The sequence below is a fragment of the Leptonychotes weddellii genome, chromosome 1, assembly GCF_054177405.1.
Source record: "Leptonychotes weddellii isolate Sample4059 chromosome 1, ASM5417740v2, whole genome shotgun sequence".
Taxonomy (NCBI): Eukaryota; Metazoa; Chordata; class Mammalia; order Carnivora; family Phocidae; genus Leptonychotes; species Leptonychotes weddellii.
This window is the reverse complement of record NC_138369.1, coordinates 45,777,973-45,791,376: the sequence shown is the minus strand read 5'-3', so window position 1 is coordinate 45,791,376 and position 13,404 is coordinate 45,777,973. Positions and strand designations below refer to the sequence as shown.

The 13,404-nt window shown below is 46.0% G+C and overlaps 1 protein-coding gene across 1 annotated transcript in view; it reads right to left on the bottom strand.

Annotated features, from left to right (window-relative positions):
- Positions 1 to 1,955: 1,955 nt before the first annotated feature.
- Positions 1,956 to 13,404, bottom strand: part of SYN2 (synapsin II) — a 148,788-nt gene continuing 137,339 nt past the window's right edge. The window contains exons 11-13 of the mRNA XM_081822405.1: positions 11,014 to 11,074; positions 6,752 to 6,971; positions 1,956 to 4,221 (exon numbers count right to left, since the gene is read on the bottom strand). Coding sequence (XP_081678531.1) covers positions 4,086 to 4,221; positions 6,752 to 6,971; positions 11,014 to 11,074 — 417 coding nt within the window. The 3' untranslated portion in view covers positions 1,956 to 4,085. The remainder of the gene's footprint in view (positions 4,222 to 6,751; positions 6,972 to 11,013; positions 11,075 to 13,404) is intronic.

Genomic DNA, 13,404 nt, shown 5'->3' with positions numbered 1-13,404 from the left:
GGAAGTGAAACCCATTCATTTATCTCCTGAAGGACAGTGTCTTGAACGGCCCATCAGACACCGAGGACTGAGACTCATTTACTGTTATTACTAACTTCCTTCATGACCTTGGCCAGCTCCTTAAGTGGCCGGGGGCCTCAGTTTTCTCAACTGTAAAATGAGAAGACAGAACTAGATGAAACCTCCAGCTGTAAAATTCAGTGACTGCATTCTGTGTGCTCACCCTATTTCCCCAATAGGCATGTCTCCTCATTTTGTGGGCTGCTCACAACTCACTAGTAGGCTGCCCCCTTCTCTCACCACCCAAGCTAGAAGTATGTTCCACTCCCACAACACCTACAGCTTTTACTCTTTTTTTGACTCATCTTATTCATTCTCCTTCCATATCTTATCTGAATTTAACTAAATTCCTCAAATATTTTTATTTCTTTTTTAAAAAAGATTTTATTTATTTATTTGAGATAGAGGGAGAGAAAGAGCACATGAGCAGGGGGAGGGGCAGAGGGAGAAGTAGACTTCCCGCTGAGCAGGGAGCCGGGGCATGGGGCTTGATACCAGGACCCTGGGATCATGACCTGAGTTGAAGGCATACACTTAACCGACTGAGCCACCCAGGTGCCCTGATTTTTGTTTATTTCTTTAACTTCTATATAGTATTCCAATTTATGAGTAAACCACAATTTATGTTCTAATTCCCTCATTAAGACAGTTGGTTGTTTCCATTTTTCACAAAAGTGCGGCGACTAATATTCTTTTACTTGCCTTCTTGAGTACATGTGAAAGAGATTCTCTAGAGAGGATGTCTAGAAATGGAATTACTGAGTCATAGGGTTTGTGCATTAGATATTGCCAAATTGTTCCCCAAAGTGGTAGTACCAACATGTTTCCACTTGCAGTGTGTAAGCATTCTGTCTCCCATATCCTTACCAATACCTATCAAGCTTAATTTTTTTTTTCCAAACTAACATTTTGACTGCATATGTCTCACAGCACCGACCACTTTCTTCTTTATATTTGTATATATGCTACCTCCCCTACTGGACAGTAAACTTTATGAGGGCAGAATCTTTGCTTAACTCATTTTTATATTCTTCCCACAAAATTTATTGAGCTTAATAAGTATACAATAAAGAGTTATGAACAAAAAAAATAAGCAGAATTAATTAATCTTGACCCAAGGAGATGGGGAGTTCCATGGGGCAGGGATGAGGTGTTCTATCTCTATTAATCCGGTGTAGAGATATGGGTAGGGAATCCCCATCAGCTGCCTAGAGGGCTGCAGGGTGGTCACAACTAGCCTACAGACTGAAGGTTTCAATATCTATAGTGGACTATCACCAACCCTGGGAGATCCCAGGTTTAGATCATTTTTTTATCATGATATTCATCAAATATTTATTGATTGATGTGAGTGGCAAATTTCCCAGTCTCTGGGGCAAGCTTTATTATGTACCAAGGGGGGTGTTTCTAAATGGAACTCCCCCACCTCTGGCCCCACCCCATTACTAAGGGTTGAGTAGAATCCATGTGTCCTTTGGACTAGGGTGCTACATGACCTATGGTAAATGCCTCCCCTTTTTGTCACCCTAGCAGTTCCTGGTTGACTCATTTTCTAAATAAGCCACTTGTGGTTTTTGGTCTGACATCACATGTGGAAGAATGAGCAATTTTTTAAGAACCAGAACTATATTCAATCAGATTAAGATACATTGTGTATGTTACTCATGGTTCTAGGGCAAGGGGTCAACACTGCTACAAGTTCTCTGACCTTCTCCCACTGCTCCGTTCCTGGGACCAATGGATAGAGAGAAGGTAAAGGAAGGAGGAAGATATGGGTATGAAGAATTTTTGTGTATATCTCTTATTTTGCTTTTACATTATGTACAATTTAATAAAATTATTTTGTTTCCTTTGCTAGATTAAATAAAAAATAATATAGCAACGTTGTCAAGGCCATGAGTTATGCTGCTATACTGCTTGGGCTCAAACCCCAGCTCCACTGCATGCTAGCTGGGTGAATTTGAGCAAGTTATTGAATCCTGATGTGCCTCCATTTCTTCATTTATAAAATAGTACTAGTACTTATAATACAGGATGCTTGGAGGGAATAAATGAATTGGTATATGTTAAGTGCTTAGAATGGTGCCTAAACTTGGTAAGCACTATGAAACTGTTAGTAAACATTTTTTGACTCCATCACAATGTTTATGCTCATAGTAAGTGCTCAATAAATGCTTTTTGATGAAATGAATGCATTCTACTAAACATTTCTAGAATCGGGAGGGCAGAAGTGACCACAAGTGCCAGACTCTTGGGTGGAAATAGAAGGAACCCTGAGATCAATTCCCTGGAGCATAGGGAGTTCCCTGTCCCTCACCTTTTTGTTTGGTTTAATAGTTTGTTCCCTAGCTATGTGTGTTGTTGAGGGAAAGGCTGCCACCCCCTCCACCCCTGGAGCCACTCAAAGGAAGTCCTACTTCCTGTTTTTTAAGTGTAGAAGAAGGTAGAGTTCTGGATCCTTGAACCCTGAAATCATGGGCTGAGTTAGAAAGGAGACCCTGGTGCCAGAGAACTTCACGCTCTGGCCTCTCAGCATCTATTGCTTGTGAGGAGGGTTAGCAAGATAGTGGCATTTGGCTGAGTGTTATTTTGTTGAGTTAGGATGGGTATGTGTGGGAAATTATATAGATATAACGTTAATACACTGGTTTCCATTTATTAGTGCAGATGTGGTGCTTATCTTCACAGGACTTGTGGTCTTCGGTAACCTACTCTTGTGTGAGCTGTGAAGAAGCCAGAGTGAAGTCCCTCTGAGCCCACTCTCAATCGCAGACCTCTTTAGGATGCCTGAGGCCAGGCTTGTGGGACACCACTCATCAGAGCGGGTCTGTCCAGCCTCATTGGCACCCCCATGTGGCTTTAGCTGAGGAGCTTGATGGACCAGACAAGTAGATCTAACTTGGCTGCCACAGGAACAAGGGTGCTATGCTTACTAGAAAGGCTACAAATTCAGTAAAATTGGTAGAAATGCTAGTAACCAAAGGAACTTCAGTTGTCTTGCAGGGACATTCACCAGATGTCAGGAGGCCCAGCATAAGTGACATCTAAAGGATAGCCATACTCTCAACCACTTGCAAATAGCCACTCACACATAAATACATTCACAAGCATACTGGCACAAACAGCTTCACTCTCCTAGACATTTCCCTTCCCTACGCTTGCAAGCACATACATATGCCTCACATATACTCTCTCAGCCAAAAGGGTGGCCTAGGGGAGACCTCATGGCTGAATCAAATGCTGGTTAATGCTGCTGCTTTTATTACACCAAAGGTCTTAACATTTATTTGGAGATGAACACAAAACTTGGTATACTGCTGTTACAGTGGCATGCATTCCCTACAGTGCAGCTTCGGAGCTCGAGATCACTGCAGCACGCACATAAGAACTGCTCTCCGGAGGAGAGAAAAGGTGGGGTGGGGGGTACTGCAGATCCTTGTTCTCTCCAGTGTCAACAGACTAAAGGTACTTTACCATGATAGCAGTTGAGGAATCTCTTGTGTTGGGCAGGTGTGTTTTAAACAGGTAAACAGATGTGACAAGGGATCCAAGTGTGGGTAGGTTCCTAACACTTAGAGCCAAGAGCATTTTTGGGTAAGTATGTGCTCCCCAAACAGGCAGCACTGACTAAAGCGGAGGCATGCTTAGCACTGCTTCTGAGCTAGGTTAAGCTACCAAGAGTCCTCAGTGAAGGGAATCCTGGTTTCGTGAAGAAGAATAAGACATGAGGACACTGTCACAATAAGGCCACTACACTCACAGCAAACAATGACCTCAGAGGAAACTCTCAGGACTACGGGAAAGCAGCTCTATTCTCTCTGTCAGGTGCCCCTTGCTGGTTAGGCGCCTGCCCTGAGACTTTCACATGGTCTTTTCTGAGCTGCACAATGTCACTTAGCACAAAGGAGCAGAGGAAGGGACCACACACGTCAAGGTCATGGGACATCACCAAGCGTGGCTGACTATTGGCAAATGTCTCAGATGCCTTTCCCGGTTGGGCTAGGTGCCCCCGTGTATCTGGAGAGCTAATCTGAAAAGAGGCTGGCAAAGGACTTCCTCAAGCTCCGGATGGTCTCCGCTTTGGCTTCATCCTCATTGGCTGAAGACTGGAAGAAGGAGGACTCAGAGAAGCTGAAGGCATTTGTCAGGGACTGCGACTTGCTTGAAGATAAAAACCAGAGAGAACGTGAGAGGGGGTGTTCCCAGTGAGGCAGGGAAAGACGGTGACATGAGGATACACAACCAAACCCCCACTCCCACCCCAGGGAAACCAGGGTCATGGAGGAGAAAGCCAGCAGTGGAGTACTGCCAGGACCCGGGGAGGCCCCTGTGCTATTTATCCTCCTTCAATGCTGCTAAAACAGGAAAGGATGGGGGCAGTGTGGGAGAGAGGGAGAAGGGGGAAAAGAGAAGGAAAAGAGGGAGAAGGGGGAAAAAAGAGAAAAGGGAAAGAGGGAGGAGTGACTCAAAGGCTGTTTCTTATACTTAATGCTAAAGGGCCCACAGGCTACATTTCAGAGGTCCCAACTTGGTAAGTACTAATCTAAGAATCTCATACCCTTCCCTTCTGATGAAATATAGCAACCAGGGGACCATAGACTCTTTACACTCTCTTTTCCATCAACTGTCAAATGGTAAAGCCAGCATCAGAAGACCTGGGTCAAAGTCTTGGATCTGCCCTTCACTCATTCTTGTGCTTCTCTGGGACTTGGTTTCTCATTTGTGATGTGCAGGTGTTTGGTAAAATGCCCTCCAGGCCTTTTCAGGTCTTTATACTAGGCTTTTTTTCTCTGATTCCAAATAAACTTGGAATAAACCAAGGCCTCAAGTTACCTGCTCTTAAAATGGACATGACCATTCTTTGTGGCCTACCCCAGAGGAGTCCTAATATGAGGTTTATGCAGTTCAGCGTATCCAGGGGCAGAAGAGATACATATCTGGTGCACACAAGGACATTAGGCAGTTTTCTAATTAAAAACCCAAATCACATACATTCTAGGAACCAATTTTTCCCCTGAGAGACTAGGGATTCAGAGAGAAAAACTGTGAAGGCAAGAAGGTCAAGGGGAGGCCAAGCCCAGCCCTTGAGAAGAGAATATGAGGTCTGGCGTATCCAGTGGTCTGCCATATCTCCTTGACTTTCACTGTGTCTCTTTCCTGATGGTTTCTGGCTGTAGAACTTTTCTCCTGATGTCTTAGGGCTCCCAGCCCTTCCCTACATTCAGGGTGCAGCCCCCAAAACTCCATTCTACAGGAGTGTGAGCAGTTTATCTCCTGCAGTGATGACTTTGAACAGATGCCCTGCCTTCCATTAGGGTTGGCAATGGGCCCCAACATGCTGGCCTTTGGGAGGGAGGACCCCCTCTGCATGCACAGCCAGGGGCACTGGGTATAAGCCTCCTGCTTGTTGTCAGATGATGGCTCTATTCAACAACTTCAGCCCAAAGGCAATGGCAACCCAAAGATCTGCTCTCAGACTGGGGCCAGAGGTGGCTAATGAGAAGGCAGGAGAGATTTTAAAAGTCAGCATGCAGAAAACAATTGGATTGAGGGGAAGTTATGGGTCAGGTGAGATGTGAAATGTGCCACTGGCCAGAGCTGGGGAGCAGGAGTGGGTGATGCCCCTCCAGTCCCAAGGGCTGGAAGACCCAGAGAAAGTGGTCATCTGGACCACCTGAGCCTGAATCCTGGCTCTGCCACTAACTAGCAGAGTAGTTTTGAGAAAGAAAATTAATCAAATCTCTCTGAGCAGTTTACTCATCTATGCAATGACTAGACCATGTTTAAGTGGCCTCCTTTTCTCCCTCCCTGAAGATTCCCATCACCTCACTCTGAAAGCACTGATGGGTCCCTCCCATCCCTGCAAGGCTACAGCTGTCTCTGCTGACAGTGATGACAGAGGTCTGTTTGGGGACGGTGCAAAGAGGCATCTCTAGTTCTAGAGGAGAGGGTAGAACTGACTACCATCCACACCCAGGTGCATCCCAAGTACAGCTTTACTGTTTTCCAGGGGCCCTCAGTTCTTCCTCTGAAGCAGGACAGTGTGATGGGGGCTTCTAGGGAGTGAGGAAGCCCAAGAAGATGGAGTTCCTCAGGGTATCTCTCTGGACCCTCCTCTGTTGACCACACCAGAAACCGACCTCCTTCTGACAAAGCTGAAGGTAAAAAGTTGAAATGGATTTAACTACTTCCCTTTTTTCCTTCTGGGCAGCCTTGCTGATTGCACACCCTAACTGTGAGTCAAAGGCAGGAAAGAGGATTTTTTTTTTTTTTAATTTTGAGAGGGAGAAATACACATACACACACAGAGAAAAGGAATGGAAAAAAGAGTGGGAGACAGGATTAAAAAAAAAACCAAAACCCTAAGCTAATATAAGAATAGGAAAGGGGCAGTGACTCTGCCTTATTGGCATTCCCCAGGAAGAAAGGGGAGGGTTTGAGCTTCTAGCTAGACCTTAGACTTTCACTTCCTTCTTTTCTACCCTCCCCAATCAACCCCCAACCATGCCCCCAGCCAAAAATAAACAAATAAATAAATAAATAACCCAAAACCAAAACCCCAAAAAAGTCCCACAAAAATATCTATAGAAGAAAGCCTGATTGAAGGTGCTTTCTAGCAGCTCTGGAGCCTACGGCCTGTGAGGAGGGGCAGGAAGAGGGGAGGGGAAGGAGCTGCTGAGTTGTCTCTTACTTGAGCTGTGGGTGAGGCTGGGGCTTCTGTGGTGGAGCAGCCGGGGGTGGCTGGGCCTCTGCCAGGGAGCTGCTGCTGGAGGGTGCATCTCCGTGGGTGGTGGAGGAAGAAGAGGAGGAGGAGGAAGAGGAGGAAGGTGGCAGTGATGGTCCAGGGGGAGGCCGGCGTGGAGGCATCACCTTGCCTGGGGGTTGCATTCCTTGGGGTTGCCCAGGGCCCCCTAGGTTCAGTACAAGAAAAACTTCATAATTTAACCGTATCAAAGGGTTTTCTTATTAGAATCTACGTCTTAAAGGATGGGGTTAGTTAATCACCAAAAGGATAAGCTCTATTACAAGAAGCCACCCGAGGCTCTGTGGGGCTCCAGAGCCAGCCCCTGGTTTCCCTCATACATCTGCTGCTACTTGCACTTCCTCAGAGACACAGCCCCTCAGGCACAGCAGGTGTCAGGAGGACAAGGAAGAAACCATGGGATGAGGGGCCCTGATCAGAAGCAAGCTCTTTCACAGAAGGCCCCCAGACCAGAGGGACCCCACCCCTCTTCCCCAGCGGTTCCTCAGGCAGAGGGCAACGTGCCCCACGGTTTACTAGGAGGTCTCAAGTTCCACACTGTAGATGCAGTACAAGGCAGTACAGAGCATAGGTCTGGGAATCGGAAAGTCAAGACACAGTCTATCAGTGACTCCCTGAGCAAGTCTGCAAACTTCTCCCGGCCTTGGTGTTTACAACCATAAAACTATGAAAAAGTAATCCCTAGTCTTAGTTGTCTTTCAAGAAGGTAGTGTTTCAAAGATGTTAATGGAAAAGAAAGTTCTTCAAAAAGTATTGTGTGCTTTATAGTCATTAATGATCACAGATTTGCATTGTTTTTACAGAACTGGGCCTTGTCCAGCTCCTGACCTGCACGTGTCTGATTGCCATGCCCCGCCCCACCAGAGCTTCATTTTAACATTAACTCAAGCAGATGACTAGGGGGAATCTTCTGTATCCATGTGCTCTTTTGCCTCTTAGTACCATCCTCAGGGGTCTCCACTCCCTCCCCAGTGTGTGTGGTGAAATTCTCCAGAAATCCAAGCCCTATTCTCCCTTGGGGATGTGGGCACCATCCCACAAAGAAGCAGCCTCCCACCTCCACCCCCACCCCCAAAAGGACCAGGATACCATTCTCTCAGCATGAGACAGAAAACCATCTGGTGGCCTGGAGGGGGAAAAGGCCATCCTTCCTCTGGGGCTTGTCAGGCAGTAAGTGTGATACCTGATTGCTCAGATTTTGCTAAGGGGTGGGGGTTCCTTAGTCATCTTTTGACTTAATAGATGTCCTCATCAGTGCATACTGACTGTTGGAATGATGCATAATTGGCCTGAGAGATCCAGTTTCTCAAGTCTCACTCCCGGCGTCCACATTCATGGGCTGGCTGGAAGGAGTAGGCTTATAGAAACTCAAGAGCAGCTAAGAGTTGTGTTGTAACTTAGGATCCTAGAAACACCAGAATACTTATACCCTCTGGAGAGGCAGAATTATCCATCTACACCACTGTGCACCCATGATTATCAGCCCATCTCCCTACTACATGGCATGGACTCCACCGTATCAATTACCAATGAATACCAGAGTTAGTTTTACCTAAATAAATACACAAATGGAATTTTGGATTGAAAACTTGAAGTTCCAAGTTCAAATCAGATAACCAGTGAAGATGAAGACGACAGATCAGGATATTTCACGTTAGCCAGTTTTTGCCTCTTCCAAAGTTTGGCTTCATCTGTATCAGCCTTTTCTTGTAAAGTACAGCAGGTTGATGGCTCAGCCTCTTATACCAGGAACCTTTCCCACTTGTACAGAGATGCTTGAATAGCCAGAAACTTTACAACTTAACACTGAAGACAGATATAACTTTTCCTTTATTGCACATTAAGCTGTACAAGAGAGTCACAAAAGAGAGGTACTTAAATCACACTTCCAGCATTGGCTGAGGTTCTCCCAGCTGGATCGGTACAAAAAAAGGGGACAACATCAGAAAAGAAATGGGTACAAAACACCTGAACAGCAATCCTATACTGTGACATGGATGTCCCCCAGGCCACAGAGTTGTCCCTTAGCATGCTGCCTGAGGGCACATGATAGTCAGGTTACACTGCCTGCTTGCATTTGGCAGTAGGAGCCCTCATCAGTTTCTCCCCCACCTGAGAAACTTTGGCTAACACCACCCTGGAGCCTGACTGAATTCAAATGGCAACTTTGTATTTGTGGCTCACAAATGTCACATGAAAAGCACCTGGATATTCACACTGATAACATGCAGAGAAGCAACACCACCATCAGCTCACCACTTGGACAAAAGTAAAAATAAAAATAAAAATGTATTCCTCCGTTCTGGGAAATGTTGCTTTATTCCTTTCTACCATTTCATCAGATTGGGAGGTATTTAAGGACCTGATTCTTATGCAACCTACCTGGAAGTGCATAAATGCATATATGTATATATTTACAACAGATTGACCAGCATCACCATCTAAGGGAGGGCTCACAGATGAGAACACTCACACTCAGTGCATTTTCCTGTAGCCTCAGAATTTGCCAGCAACCAAAGGAGAAACTAGGGCACGTGCCCTTGACACATACATCATACTATCAACACTATTCCTCAGACCTGGAATCCAGAACGGTAACGTATCAGTATGGAAGTGAGAGGAATGTAACAGTAGAGCTAGAAGCACTTCTTTAAAATGCAAACTGCTGGCATGAACTCCCACGGACCACAGTGCTAGAGAAGACCACTCAGCGCCCATCCCAACCTGGCTAGGAGATGGCAAGATGAGGCGCTGAAGCCGAGGCCTGCTTTAATTAACTGCCTCATCACTGCCCAGGAACGGCGTGTCAGAGGAAAGAGGACAAACTGGTGAGGTTTCTTCCAGAGCCATGGCTGTGGAGCCTTTGCCCCAAACACACACTAGCTAAAATCAGAGACAGTTCTTCCCAGCAAAGATAACACTCCTCATTCTCTGGCCTCTGGAGGGCTCTTGTTACAGCTGAAAATGAAAGCAGGAGTCCACCTCAGAGTTCTGTAGGCAGTGTACCCCCTCTGTGAAATGGGACACTTCTGATTTGGTCTCATGATTGCCTAGGGAGAAGCCAAGAGCAGAATGGTCGACTCCTTCTCAGACTTTCAGTAGTTTCCTGCATCCTATGTCCACAATTGCTAAAGTATCATCTCTGTACATAGGTCAGGCTTTGGGGAATACAAAGCAGCCTCAGTTCCACAGAAGCGCATAATATGGCCAATTCAGAAACAGCAACAAAGAAGAAACAACTTAGGGGGACTGAGATCAACGCACAGAAAATACTCACAAGTTCACTTTGATATTGCACATCAGCGGCCCCGTTTTTTTTTTTTTTTTTGTCTAATCTCATAGCTAATTAGTTAATAATAAAAAAGAAGGTACACTGGGATGTAAAATACAGAACACATTCCTGGAAATAGCTTGTTCTTTGTATTTCATGTCATCACTAAAAACACAAGAGCTCTACAGGCACAGTCAGCCTATTCACATAAACTCAAACTGCACCAAATTTTAGCAAATGGAGAAAAAGGTGGATGCCTTCAGATTCAACGGATGAAGCTATGGAAATTAGACCTTGAAAATCTCTTAAACTTCTATCTATTTACCCTAGTCATGCAGAAAGGAAGCAAAAAGCACAATTCATTGGAGATCCCAAGCACACTCATGGAGGTAAGCAGGGGGTGGGGGGCGCTTTAAACTGAGCCTGGGGGGCGGAGAAGGAGAGGAGTTGGGTTTTAATTTTGTGGTCTTTGTTTCTCCCCTGTCCATCCCCCCAGTCCTATTTCACCCCACATTATGTAATGCTTTTAAAAAATACTATCAAACCACCCAGAAGATAGAGTCACACTGGACTTGGGAGAGGCACAATTCTTTCGTACACTGTTGACAAACAGCCCTGGAAACACAATTATACAGAGAAACATAAGTGAGCATTACAAGCACGAACAGGAACAGGTAAACAACCAGACAGAGGAGCTGACACTGCAGAGGAAAACACAGTCCAGTCAGCACTGAAAGAACGCAGAAACGGCACCAATGGGAGGGTCTGTTGCTCCCCTCCCCGCTTTCCTTTCTTCCCTTGTTTGTTTTTGGCTTAAAATTTCTGCTTTGAAAAATGAACTACCAATCACTTTAAGAAGCTTGGACTTGTTTTGGCCCTACTGCAATGCCATTACAGTCGAGAATATACTGTAAACAACCTTGGGGGGCTGGCCGCTGAGGTGGGGTCTTGCTCGAGTCCGGATCCTTAAGTGTTCCACTCTGGAAGACAAAATGCAAAAGAGATAAAAACAAAACGCTGAACAGATTCCAAAGAGAAACCCTGTGGCTCTGTGGCATGAATGCAGTGGGATCTGATGGGGACCATGGGATCTGGCCTAGAGGCTTCTGCTGTTCCAGAAACACCTCAAAGGGGTTCTCAACCTCTGGGGTGTTGCTGGGGCACAGGTCTAGGCAGTCTGGGGCTTAGTCCCACCCTGTCTGAGATCCCCTAATCTCTCTTTTCATTTCCCTCCCTCTTAGACTTATTCTTCTAGAAGCTTTGAGTCTTCTAACAGCACCTGGTTTCTTCTCTGGTGGCTACCTGCTGTCCAGGTCCTCGTTGTACTCACAGGCCTGGCTTCCTGAAGGAAAGGGAGGATCAACACCAAACTCCAGAGAGTGGATTGGGCTTTAGGGGACTCCAGGGGCCCCGAGAGCAGGGGCTGGACCAGGTGATGAGCCCAGACTTGCCTCACTTCTCTTGCAGAGTTAACTCTGGGGTTGGATCGGCTCTGGGGCTGGCTCTGGAGTCAGATCCACTCTTTGGGCTATGCTGGAACTCCCACAGAGAAGGACTTGAAGGAGGGGGCAGTCATCTGTTTCCCCCAAACCCCCCTTACCCAGAGGGAAAGAGTAAGATGTTAATGCTTGTAAAAGTACTCAAGGCCAAGCTGTTTTTCTTCTCAAATAGCATAATTAACATTTTATTCAACAACATGGCTCCACTCCCATGCTTCCTCTCCTCCCAGCTATAATTCTGATTATGCCCTGACAGGATCGAAGATGCATGTGACTTCAGTTTGTCTAACATTGGAATTAAAGGCAGTGAGCATTTGGAGCTTAAATTCAGTACAAGGGAAATGCTCTATAAAGCCTAAGAGGTGCCAAGGGTGCCAATGATGATGTCACAGAGGGAATTGCAGGGGCAAGGCTGTGAAATGGGCTGAGCATGTCTTTAGCATTCTCCCACTTCCTCTTTCAGTGCTTCTCTCCCTCGTGACGTGCCCCTCAGCCCTACTCCCACATGAAAACTGTTTCTTCTGTTCCCCATTTCCTACGGCCCTTCCATTCTCACCATCAGTCTCCTCTCCTGCCTTCGAAGGCCTTTTTTCAGCTCCACTCAAAGGGAGCTGAAGTGTTACCCTCTCCAATGTCATGATCTTTAACAATATTGCCTAAACCCATCCTACTAAAAGGAATTAGGGCAGTAGGAGGCAGGGGACCTTTGAAATGTCCTTAGTGCCACCACATCAGAGGGTGCTGTTCTATCTACAGTCCCCACCCTCTCACAGATCACAGCAAGCACACCAATACTTCCCCTCTCCTTCTTCCAAGCAATGTTACGGTGCTTGGTCTGAGCTCTGACACTGAAATACCCACACTCAACACACCAGCTAGAGACCACACCATCCAGTCAGCAGCAAGACCCGTCAGTTTTTCCCTCTCAACATCTAAGATTCACCACCTTCTCCTGACCATTGCTGGTCAAGCCTGTACTGTATCTTGCTTAGACTACTAGATTACTACTACACCATTACCAGAATAGTTTCCTCATGCTTTAGTCTCCTCTCTCTCTAATCTATCCTCTCTGTGCCTACCTAGTGTCCTCCTACACTCCTCCTTCCCTAATTGTGTCACTTTACTGCTCTAAAAACTTATAACTAACACTACATATGTGACAGGTAACATGATGGACATTTTGATAAAGTATCACAAACCTCAAAGGACCTCTATGAGGTAGATGCTATTATTATCAACACCCCTAATCTTTAGACAAAGAAACTGAGGCCCAACTAAGTCAGGTAATTTGCCCAGAGTTACACAGTAGAGGCTGATGCAGCAGGGCTGTGAGGCTAGGCAACCGGATGCTCACATTTTCTTCCCATTGCCAACAGGATGACAACCATATCCCTCAGGCTGACATCTAAAACTTGCTTCAGCATGGTTGGAAATGACCTTCCTAGCCTTTTCTCTCCCTCGTGTCCTAAACACACCTGCTCCCTCCAGGCACAACCCCTCACTCTTTATTCTCAAGGCTAGGCCACATCATGTTGCCCTCCAGGAATACCTTTCCACCTGTTTTACCAATCCCATCCAATACATCCTAGACGTCTAAGTCACTTTCTACTTCATCCATGAAATAGTCCCTTCTGACTGCCCCTTTTGACTGTGATCTCTTCTCTGAAATCCTGAAACAGCACTTAGAAGACTCATACTACTGAAGAGGGTCTTCGTAGTGCTGTGTTATGATCCTAAAGACTGGGATGATGCTCCCAACAAGACTGACAGATCCTTCAGGGCACAGACTACATGTCTTCATCTTCCCCTAA